This window comes from Anarhichas minor, unplaced genomic scaffold (assembly GCF_050575085.1).
Source record: "Anarhichas minor isolate MPS153535 unplaced genomic scaffold, ASM5057508v1 ptg000024l, whole genome shotgun sequence".
NCBI lineage: Eukaryota > Metazoa > Chordata > Actinopteri > Perciformes > Anarhichadidae > Anarhichas > Anarhichas minor.
This window is the reverse complement of record NW_027466470.1, coordinates 825001-837576: the sequence shown is the minus strand read 5'-3', so window position 1 is coordinate 837576 and position 12576 is coordinate 825001. Positions and strand designations below refer to the sequence as shown.

General features: G+C 43.3%; 1 protein-coding gene across 1 annotated transcript in view; it reads right to left on the bottom strand.

The window, feature by feature from the left end:
* Positions 1-9497: 9497 nt before the first annotated feature.
* cavin4a (caveolae associated protein 4a) overlaps positions 9498-12576 on the bottom strand; it is a 19133-nt gene continuing 16054 nt past the window's right edge. Inside the window, exon 2 of the mRNA XM_076098435.1 lies at positions 9498-10079. Within this exon, the coding sequence (XP_075954550.1) occupies positions 9498-10079 (582 nt within the window). The remainder of the gene's footprint in view (positions 10080-12576) is intronic.

Here is a 12576-nt window from a genome sequence, read left to right as displayed (position 1 = left end):
TATATATATATATACATACATACATATATATATATATATACATACATATATATATATACATACATACATATATATATGTATATATATATATATATATACATATACATATATATATATATATGTATATATATATATATATATACATATACATATATATATATATATATATGTATATCATGGGGTTATAATTATCTTCCACTCAACCATTCTTCATCTTTTAAATCTTATTCCGCCTGTTAAAATAAACAAATAAATCAAAATAAAAGAATAAAACACTGACAGGCACCGACAACGCTGCGCTTTTACTTTGACACTTTTGGTACATTTAGATGATGTTATTTTAAAAGAAGAAGAATCAGGACTTCACTTGTAACAAAGTGCTACAGTTTTGCTTTGTGTTACAGAGAAGTGAGAGCTGATCAAGATAAATTCTCCTTTATTTACAGATAGATGCTCACACATCCTCTCCTCCATATGCACGTATACGTTACCTTAGTGAAGCATGACACACAGTCACACACTGTGTGTGTGTGTGTGTGTGTGTGTGTGAGAATAATTCATATCCCCCCCCACACACACACACTCCTGTGGTTGCGGTGGAGAGAGGGGGGTGCTTGTTTCATCTGCATGCTGCTCCCTGCCCGTCTGTGAACACACACAGGTGGAGCTCCCTGGTGGCTGTTTGATTGACAGGTCCTCGCTGATGACGCTCAGCGAGACGCATCCATCCCCGACAGCCTCGACTCACCGCCGACTCTCAGCGGGAACACGGAGGAGTGGGTGTGATGCAGACATATGTATAAATAAAGAAATATTCAGACATATGCTTGTTTACTGTCTTCCTCAGAGTCACATGTGTCAGACGCTGTGAGGCCTAGCTTAGCTTAGCACAGACAGCCGGCGTGGTTTGTCAAAGGACATGTCTGTATTCTGTTATTAACTTCATTTTAATGGCATTTCTTTTATGACTTTTCAACATTCAAGGATTCAAGGATCATTTATCGTCATTATGCAACACAGGGATGCACAATGAAATACAGTTGTAGCTCAACACAACAAACTCATGACAAACATAAACAAAATTTGCATTTAAATTAGCTTCATGATGAATGTAAACAGCAGCAACAGAAACTATTCTCTGTTCAGATAAAATGTTCGGCATCTTCACATTAAAAACTCAACATGATGTAAACATTGTCCATCAACTGTGACTGTGTTTGAGCACCAAACAGCATGATGTAAACACAGAGTCCTGCTCCTCTGGTCCACCAGAGTCCTGCTTGATCCTGGACCACCATGGATCCAGGTCTCTGAGGAGATGTGGGCTCAGCAGTCACCGACCTCAAGCTGCTTTCATCCATCTTATTTTCCCTGCGGGTAGTGGAGTAGCCTCAGGTCCTAGCTGGGTTAGCTTAGCATCCATGAAGCGAAATACAAGGCAGCTACCAGCCGCAGCGTGAACACGTGTTGCCAAAAACAAGTTGAATCCTCTCATGCATCAGATGTTGTTGCATGGACTTAACGGTGAGAAGTTACTGGAAGCTTCTCCTCCTGCCGTGAGACGTGGACGAGTCAGCTGCAGACACAGCAGCAGGTCTACTGCGCAGATGGTTCGTCAGGAAGCAGTTCCAGAAAAAAGAAAAAGAAATGAACAAAACAAGGATACAAAAATAAAGATGAATGAATGTTGAAAGATTTCCATGTTGTTTAAACGTCACCAAGAGAATTTATCCCCAACACAAAGAGCGTTTACATGTTGGCTGCACCTGCCTTTCACATCCCAGCGAGCCATTTGATTCATTATTAACATGAAAACTTGTGCTGCAGCAGCTGTTAATGAATCTCCTCCACACGCCTACAGAGCTTAAACCAGACCTGCAGCAAAGCCTTCACACAACCTGCGGAGAAAGTGAAACCCGGTTCCCGGTGTGATTACAGGCCCGGTGCAGCCAGACAGCGTGTCAGCTACGTGGCCCGGCCTCCTCTTCCTCGGCTTGCCAGCGTTGGATGGAGAGGTAATTGGGAGGAGAGGCAGAGGTGGATCCACGGCTTAACCAGAGCGGAGGCGGTAATGAGTGCCGGCTGCCGGGAGGCCTTCGCCTGAGGGCCAGGAGGAAGCTCGTCAGCCCGGGCGGCCTCACTCAGGCAGGCTATTCATGCCTCTTTGCTAAAAAATAACTGCAATCTGAGAGTCATTATCTCACTGGGTATGTTCTGAAAGTTGGTGCCGTGTTTTCACGGTTCTGCAGCGTAAAGGTTGAAATGTTTTTCAAGGTAATGAGGAGTTCTCTAACCAGGCCGGTCTCATCCAGCATCCGTAGCTGTACCTGATTTGTAGATATCCCAGGAAATGATTTAGTATGTTGTTCACGTCATCATGAACGAGGACATTTAAAAACTGTAAAAGCGCACACAGGGTTTGAGGGAAGGGAGGTGGACGGGTCCAACAGAAAGCAACCTTTTATTGAGAGCACCTCATCATGTTCTCTCCACTGGAAGTGAAAGACTACCCCCCCCCCCCCTTAAAGAAGCAGGATTTGAAGCTGTTAATTGCTGCTGTTATGTGAGCACACGTGAGCTCGGCTCACAGCTTCATCAGTATTCTGCTTCCTCTGCCGTCGTGTCAGCGCTCGTTTCCCTAACACAAGCTGTCGGCTCTTTAAAACGCTGCATTTGTCATTTTGGAATGAAAACACTGTCTTCTTCACAGCTTGATGAGTCATTGTGAAAAAAACAGAGTGACAGGAGAAGCGATTATAGATCCCACACACTGAGCGCTCCATTCACACACACACACACACACACACACACACACACACACACACACACACACACACACACACACACACACACACACTCTGCAATGACAAGATTCCTACATCATGCAGTTTAGAGATGATGTGTCTGAGTGCTAAAGCAGAACTGTTTCAGGTTGTGATACTCCACTTGGAGTAACTACGAAGAAGTCCTTCATCTAACAGATGATCACTCAAAGGTGATCGTGACGTTAAAGTATACAAGTAAAGGAGAATATTAGTGAACGTAGAGGATAAAAGCAGGTTATGGTGACTTTGTAGTTTTGTCTACGACAGAAATATACAATATTGTATATGATATTTATTCCTCTCAATGTTTGTAGTATTTCATGTTTATGTATTAGAATGTCATCACCAATGCCTGCTTCACTTCATATGACAAATAATCCGTCATAAACATCCATCACAGTCTACAGAAGAACTTCCTGTTTAAACGTTGAGCAGCTCATAGTTCACCTGTTTAATTATCAGCAATAGTTCAGGTGACCACTAAATGAATCCCTCACTGTGACATGACGAGACAACAATGAATGAATCTCAGATAAATGCTTCAGAAAGACAAGATGAGTCTCGTGCAGCTGCTGCCTCTGTGTCGAGGTCAGACAATGTTTCCAGTCACTCTGAGCTGTTAATGGTTCGTCTGTTCACATGTTTCTTCCTCCTGTTGGAGAAGCTGAAACAAAGTCATTAAAGCCTCCAATCAGGGTGGGACACAGGACGTGACAGAGCATGTTAAGATATACGGTATATATACAGTATATATATATATATATGCAGAAACAGAAAAGACTCGTCCAGCAGCGGGCAGTCGTTGTTTGGTTCGTTCAGAGCGAGTGACGTAGCATATTGAGCGAGTGTTATTAAAGGTGACGTGGTACAATAACATCTTTAAAGGTGACTCTGAGAGGAGAGGCTGTCCTCCCAAACAAACACAGGACCTTCACCAGGGAGACCGCTGTTTGTGTCCCGTTGACTTTAAACCGGTTACGTAATGTTGTTACGGGACGCTACGTAAGGAAAGTCCGCTAAGTGTTATTTATTAAGCTAGTTCGTTTTCTCAACGTGTAGCTTTGTTATTCACGTCGTCATTCAGCGTTTCCCGTGTTTTGCAGAAACGTACAATACCGACATTTTTTCCTGCGACCGGGTTGTTAAAGATGATTTAACATTGCAGTGCCCCCGTTATAATAAGCATAGCCCCCCCCCCCCCTCTAACTGTGGCGAATATTTTCAGACATTTTTCCCCACAGAGGGTAAATTGGTCAGTGATAAATAAATGTACGTCAAGACTGAACGAGAGTATTGTTGTGTTTATCGTTTGTGTTTTATTGAGCCAAACCTACTGGGATGGTGATGGGAAGTCATTTAAAACTTTGTATTTTAGGTGTCCCTAAAGTCCTATGTGGGCCCTGCTGACGCAGCAGAAACACAGTTTTTCAATCTCTCTCTGTCTTCTGCACTTTGACTTCTTTTGTCAGTGTTTATTCGCTCTTCTTCTGTGGTCTTGTTTCTGTCACAGTGGACAAAGAAGACACATACTCCACCTCTATACGAGCCACGTCTGGGCTTTTACACATTCTAGAAAGACATTAACTGGATTTGCAACCTGAACCTTTTCAGGTGACAAAATCAAGTGAAAATTCAAAAGAAGTCCTGAATCCTACTGCAACACATCCGCACAGAATGTGAATGTGAACCTGTGAGAGTGTTCACGCGCGTCACGCTGCCGAAAGAAGAGATTTGACAAGTCAATCTGAAAACATCCGCAGGTTATTCAAGTGTTTCTGGCACAGAAGAAGAAGAAGAAGTGTTGAGATGAAACGCGTCCTAATGGAGCTGTGGATCGGCAGACGGCGTCTCCTCCTTCCTCTGCACCGGAGCCCGTTTCTCTTCTCGACAGATTGCTCGAAGAGCTCGATTGTGCTCAGCTAATGCATAACAAGCAGACGGCGCTGAATGCAATCACTCCGGAGCGGCGTCTCCATCTCTTCTCACGCCGCCTCTCTCTCTGTGAAATAAATCTAAATGATGCTTTTCTGGCTGCCAGCGCTGCCACGTGGGAGCAGGAAGCTGCAGAGCGACGCGTTATGGCTCACAATCACAATCACAGCTCTGCCCCAACGAGGACGGGAATCAATGAACGGCTTTTTCTAAAGGCTTCATGGGTGCAGTTGATGTGACAACCCGTTCACGGTGAAGCACAGGTGCTATGACCAATATTTACGACGGGAGCTGCAGACGGAGGCGGTGTCGTCTTTACAAGTTTCTCAAAGGTTATAAAAAAGCAGGAATTAAGGCGGAGCAGCTGACGACCTGCAGAGAGCCAATCAGAGTCTGCAGCTCGTTTACAGAAACATCCAACATCACCACCTTGAGCACAGATCAGGTGACCTCTTACAGAACCCACCTGATGATTCACAACTCTGTGCTCACACTTCACGGTGCATGTAGGATGTTGAACCGGTCTGTTACCAGCATCTAAGATGTCTGGTCGTTTCGTGTTCGGTTGTCAGAATCGACTCAAGTTCTACAGAATCCAGACCGGATCAGGAACATTTCAGAGCAGCAGAGTGTTTCAGTTGAACAGGTGACCATGTTAACTGGTGACCTTGACCTAAACAGTTGGTAAATAATAAACACATATTTAAAACTGATTGAAGGCTTCTAGAGGACGCCTTCATGTTCTGTTGGTGTTTTCAGCAGCTGATGCTGAGAGTCACTAGTTAACACGGTCACTGGTTAAACCGGAACACCGGCGGCGTCTACGGCTACGAGCTATTAACCGTGTTGGCGACCACTGGACCGTATTTTAAAAGTGACTAAAGTGAAACCTGAGTGTCTTCATGGTCTCTGACGTTCTGTTCATGAACTCAGATGTCAGAGTTGATCGTCTAGTGACTTGTAGCTGTAACGTCTTCTCCTCTAAATACACGTTTATATCTGGACACTGATGTATTCTAAACTGTCGCTTGGCTCGACGTTTCCGCTTGTTACATGCATTTAGTGTCTTTTCAAAATAAACTTCTAACATAGGTTTATGTATGCAACGTTAACTACTTGGTGGGTTTAGGAAAATACCTTCGTTTGGCTTAAAATAAGTATATTTGTGACCTAAATTAAGTCAGTTTGTTACGTAACGTGCGTTAGTTAAGTACGTATGTTCGGTGACAAAACACACAGGACTTGGACGTCGGTCTGCTGGGTGAAATTCCTGTGTTTGTTTGACCGGTTCGACCTCCCCTCCTGTCTATAAACTGCAATTCCTTGTAACTTATTGGCCGTTTTATACACTGATGCCGATGTCAACAATAAGCTAACATCAGCCGATAAAGCTCTAGTTCCATTTTAGTTTCAGTAAAATTCAGTCCGACGATCGGATGGATTTCTGGAGAACCTTTGGTCGTCTGTCTGCAGTTTCAGTCGTTCAACTGATTTCCAACATGGCTGGACAGAGATGTGTTTGATGTAAACACACATACATCTCACCAATCAGCTAATCAGACAGAGTACTTCCTGTGTTCATGTTATTGATTAAATCAGGTCGTTTCCTTTCAGAGTAAAGCTCTGTAACAGCAGACGCGTCTCTTTTCGTTCTCAGATTGCAGATCATGTAATTGATTCTCTCTCTTGATATCCAGTCAGACCACAGAGTGTCTTCTATCTTCCCTCATCTGCACAGGGTTCATGTTGCAGCTGGTCCGTTTGATTGGACTCTTTGAGGAAATAAGGGGGCCGGTGTTTGTTTTAGGGCCAATAAATTCTCACTTGACAAACTGTCCGGCCACACACAAGACGAGTCGGACTGTAAATTCCCTCCCCGAGCGAAGCCGAATGATTGGCATTTCATTTAGACGCCGAAACGCCGGCGGACGAACGCAATCTGCAGAAGTCTGCTGACTCAGCTGAGCGATCGTGTTTTGCTCGAGACAACATCCGAGTTTAGAGGTTTAATTTGAGCCGGATGAATGAGATGAGTGGAAGATAGCGACAGAGAGGAGAGACGGTCCGAGCCTCTGTGAAGATAAGCAGAGGACCAAAGGGTCAGAGCTGATGGAGAGCATCAGAATCATGAGTTATGTAAACCATAACACTCGTGAGTCCTACTGTACTGTCCTGTATTTAACTTAAAGATGATTTAAATATGCATGATTAAAACATTTTCAATAACATTGAATTTAAGTGTGAATTTTCTTTTCATTTGTTTCTCTAATCCTGATAATTAATGTTATTTGGTCTTTGAGTGTTATAGTTTATGTATGATATCCACACGATCATTGACCAGAAAGGTTGAAGACAGCAACAAATATCGTTTGTAAATTACAGTAAGAGCTCTGAAACAGCTGCTTAACTAAACGGAAGCTGGGATTTCAAATCGAAGGCTTTACAACAAGACAACTTCTACAAATACTGTTTATATTTAAACCTAAATACAGCTTGCATCCGCTCCACACAACATAAACATTAACTACACGTTACATAAACTAATCCGACTGAATATTGTTCACCAAAGTTGAATTTACAGATTTGCTTCCACGATCACAATGAATGGACTTTAGGTCCAAAGTGCTCAAAAAATGCTCAAATATTTCTCCTGTATATTTATTTTTTTTACGAGGCATGTAACACATGTTAGTCGTATAAAACACAAACAACTACAGTTCAGTTTTAGTTTTAGTGTGTTTTGAGACAGCATACGAGTTCATACAGGTTTTATGAGAACTTTATTTATAGAAAAACAAAAGGTTAAATGACAACACAGCTGTGTTTCACTGTAAAGAGTTAAAACTGGATCGAGATGATTGTAAAAATAACAACGAAACAACTGAGCTGTTCAAATCAAACAATCAAATAAACACTATTAATCTACTGCATTAAACTCACCATCAACACAGGTTCACTCACCAGGAAACAAATAAACACGTGAAACAAAACAGCAGTTTAAAGCTAAACAGGAAGTGCAGAATACGATAATATATATAATATGAGAGCACTACACAAACCTCTACAGATAATATGAAGAGCATCTAAAGACCCCGATGAAAGCTGTGACCTCAGCGTGCTCACTAAACTTCAAAAAGAAACGATGAATATAAAGCAGAAAAAAAGAAATTAAAACATTCATACGCCAAAATTCAGCAGTGCTGAAAAAGCTTTGAAGCCGGCGACGCCTCACACCGCCTTAAATCCTTCAGAAGAGTAACCTCAGCCTGATGTCTGACAGACGACGGATCCTCATCAGCCTAGACTAGTTAAGACCGGACTGCGTCGCAATAAAGTTCATGCAAAGTTTTATCAGCTGCTGCTCAACCAAACTTGAATGGGACATAAGATGTGCTGTTCGGCCGAGCGTTTCGTCAAATCACGCAAAACCTTCGTGGGAAAATGTGTTTAAATATGTTGAGCAGACGTGTTGAATATTGTCTGGATGAATATATTTCAGGGAGTTGAGGAGGTTGAGAGACGTTCGATGCATTCACGTCAATGCTAACCTCTGAATTCATGTTTTCATTACATTTGAATAAAGTCCTCCTAAAGCAGCCGGTTCCAGACCTTTGAACCTTCGTCCACTTTATACATTTACTCAAGAGATTGAAGAAGTTCCGGTGAAACGTCCACCGAGGCTACAACGACCAGTTGGGGAAACAGCTGACTAATCAAAACTGGCCACTTCGTTTTATTCAATTAAAGGTGTTTAATGTGTTTTATTCTTGTGTCTATGTGCTCTATTTGACTTATAAATAGGCACTTTGAATTGCACTGTTGTGTAAAGACGCTACACAAATAAACTAACGAACTACATTCATGATAAACGGTGACAGAAACGTGGCCACTAAAGCGTCGATGGAGCTTTGAAGGTTGCTGTAAGACAGAAACATAAAGTATGTTTTGTGTTGGTGGATGTTCGGCTGCAGTGAAACAAAGCAGTTCATTCTGACTATCACTGTTTTATTTAAGTAACTGTAATTTAATGCTAATCTGCTAACCGCTAACCCGTATTCTAGCCCTCCATGACCAACTCTCTGCTCCCTGAACTTCTCATTGTTTCAGCGTTTATGAAATGAATGCTGGGTAATGAAGTCCCTGACTTTGTTGAATCTCTATCTAAGCGATCGCTGATGCTGCTTTTAAGCACGTCAACGTTTAGTCTCCTTCCTGTCATTTTGCACACAGAAACCAGTCTGATGTTGTTGTTGTGTTTCCTCTCCGGGCGTCTCAGAGACCAGCTGAGTCCTGCACCCACCAAATCTTTGTGTTTTTACCCCCCCCCCCCCCCCCGTTTTACCAGTATGTCCAATATTATATGTACATCCAGGTGAAAGATCATCATCCTTCTTTTCCTTCCAGATACACCTCTCTGTGCACTGTGACCCTGGTTACCTGGGAACCATCTTCACATCTCTGAAATAGTTTTTCTTAGTGAATTCATGTCAAGGTGTGTAAATCATTTGATTGTTAAAACCTGTCAGCAGATAACATCTGACAGAGTTGAACCAACACCCTGAAAATAGATTTTCATAAATAACCAGTGTCGTATCTCGAGAACTTCTTCCGTTTTAAAACATTCTAGCAAAAATAAATAGTCCATCATCGATGTCGACCAATCACAGACCTTCTCTCTAAATCCTCAGCATTCACGTGCTTTCTCCATAGTCCCGCCTCCACTTTCGTGTCCGATCCGATCTACTTCCTGTAATCCTCTTCAGCTATCCGGGTGGCGCCGGCCTCCTCCTCCACCGGCCCCTCCCTCTTGGTTTCCATTGCGACCTCGGTGTAAGCGACCGGCTTCTCCTCCACCGGGGCCTGGTTGTGGAGCTCGGCCTCGGCGCCCTCCTGGCCCTCGGCGACGGCTCTCTCCTTCTTCAGCTTGATGCGGAAGGTCTCTTTGTTCGGCGCATTCTTGGCGATGTTCTCCTTCAGCCGCTCGCCGGACTGCTTCAGCCGCTCGCCGGCCTGGTGCATCTTGTCCCTCCGCTCTGGCGGCATGACCTTCTCGCCCAGGTTGTGGAACTTGGTGCCCAGGTTGCCTTTGGTTTTGCTCATGTTCTCCTTGGAGAAGGCGGCCTTCAGGGTCTCGGTGCTCTTCGCGACCGATTTCTTGAGTCGGGCGGCTCGCGAGGGGTCGGCCTCCTCCACGCTCAGGTACTCCTCGTCCGAGGAGAGGTCGAGGGGGACGTCGTAGGAGTCGGGCTCGACCTCCAGCCCGTCCAGGCCGGATCCTTTGGGAGACTTAGTGACGGCGACCGACGGGACCTCAGTCTCACCCTGCAGAGAAGAAGACAGACAGGACAGTCAGGACGACAGGTCTAGAGAGAGAGACAACCGAGACCGGAAGAGGAATAAAAACCACTAAACCATCAGGTATGCAATCCATTAACATCTCAAGGTCATCCTGGTCAATGTTGAAAATCATAGTTGCTTCATGGTAATATTGGATTTCGCATCAATGTGATGAAGAAGATTAATTGCTCAGAATTTTAAGCCAAAAACAGACATTCTGGGTATTTGTGCCAGTTGATTTCACCACAACACACTTCAGAGGATAGATTTACTATTTAACCCACTAAATAATAAAGAGTTTATGGTCTCAATCTCTAGTTTCAAGTCTTCTTCAATACAGCATGATGTTCATTTAGTAGATTATGGTCCATTTAGAGTCAAACAGACCATAAAGCAGGGGATGCTTTAGGGCGGGGCTACACTGTGATTGACAGGTCTCTATCAGATCTCTACGTCACTCCACCTTAGTCCAAATATGGTCACTTCCTGTTCACTGGTTGAGGGGAACATAGAGCGTCATAGTTTGAATCGTAGGGTAAACGTATTTAGGCCAAACAACAATGTTTTTTCTAAACCTAAACCGCCACCATTTCACAATGTTAACGACACGTGAAACCTTCGGCATTAAGATACGCAAAAGGCTGCAGCAGTAAAATAAAGAGTCGGGATGAGATCACGGTGGACTTTCAGGGCTTCCAGTGTTTGTCGGCCAAAAACACGTTCGGGACCTTTCTCTGAAACTGCACTGGATGCAAAGAGATGAAACTGATATTGGGTATCAGAAGGTTTTTAAAAAGCCCAGTTTCCTCTGAATCTTCTTACTTATTGTGCATCTAGGGAACTCTTTAAAGTTCTGATCCCCCTGATATGTTAATAACATTCACTTCCACAAGGACCTCTCACCGTACCAGACTCACAGAGATGAAACCGATACCAGACTCCTCATCCGTCTCTTCTTTCCATTATGGAATAAATTACTACGCTGCTCATTGATGCAGGACCAGATAGAAAACATGATATTCCTCTGAGAGAGTCTGTCAGACCTGCAGCCTCTGAAAACACTGGCATCTTCATGGGATCAAGTTTTTCTATTTTTACAGATGAGGAGAAACCGAGCCTCTTTCAGACAGGAAGCTGCTGGCAGGAACACAAGATGGCCACTAATAACAATGACACCATCTGGTTTGAGCAGCGGGGCGAAGTCGGTCGATCCCGACTGAAATATCTCATCAACTATTGGATGGATTGTGAAGAAATGTGGTTCAGACATTCATGTTCCCGTCACGACGATTTATAACTGTGATGATCCTCCGTCGTCATCAGGTCAAAATGTCAGTACTTTTATGGCTAAATACCATTTGGCATTCGTGTCTATACGGCTCAAATGCTAACATGCTAACATGCTAAACTAAACAGAGGTTATAGCAACTTTAACGGCTGAACCATGCAGCAACCTCCGGGTCTGCCGACTGAAGCCGATGCAAAAGTGTTAAAGCTGCATTCTCTCTAGTGTCCACCAGGGGGCGACTCCTCTGGTTGTATAGAAGTCTATGAGAAAATGACTCTACTTCTCTCTTGATTTATTACCTCAGTAAACATTGTAAACATGAGTTTATGGTCTCAATCTCTAGTTTCAAGTCTTCTTCAATACAGCATGATGTTCATTTAGTACATTATGGTCCATTTAGAGTCAAACAGACCATAAAGCAGCTGCTTTAGGGCGGGGCTACACAGTGATTGACAGGTCTCTACAACTCTGCGTGAATATATTTTTGAACAATGAAATACAGCTTAAATGGGTAAATATCTCATCAATTTGTTCTCTCAACACAAAATATCGTAAAAGACGACTAACTCAACGGACACAAGTCACTTTTTAAATACATGGCGAACCCTAACAAAAGAAGCAGGATTATCACGTTTCTGAATGTTTTTTGTTAGCCGACTCCAAACAAACCGGCTCCACCTGCTGCGCCCTACAGGTGACTTTGGATGTGAAAGCCAATTAATCCTAATTAAAGCGCGGCCGCCTGCAACGATCACACTCATTAATCAGGGAGGAGTCATCAGAGCGCGTCCAGACACCGTGAATGACACAATAATTACACCGGCGGGGGGATGTGGGTCGAGACAGGTATTAATAACCTCGGGGGGAAGGAAGACAAGAGAGAGAGAGAGAGAGAGAGAGACATTATGTTACCACACACACACACACACACACACACACACACACACACACACACACACACACACACACCACCAGGCTTCCTAAATAATTCATATCAGTTTCAACAAAAGAAAGAGATTTTAAACCCTGAACACACCAGAAAATGTTTTACCAGTTAACAATTTTCTTCACGTTATGAAAACGTCGCACTTAGAATATTTTAATCTAATATATAGAGAAGTACTCACATTATTTACTGCAGTAAAAGTACAAATACCACACTGTGAGAATACTCCACTAGAAGTTAAACTCCTG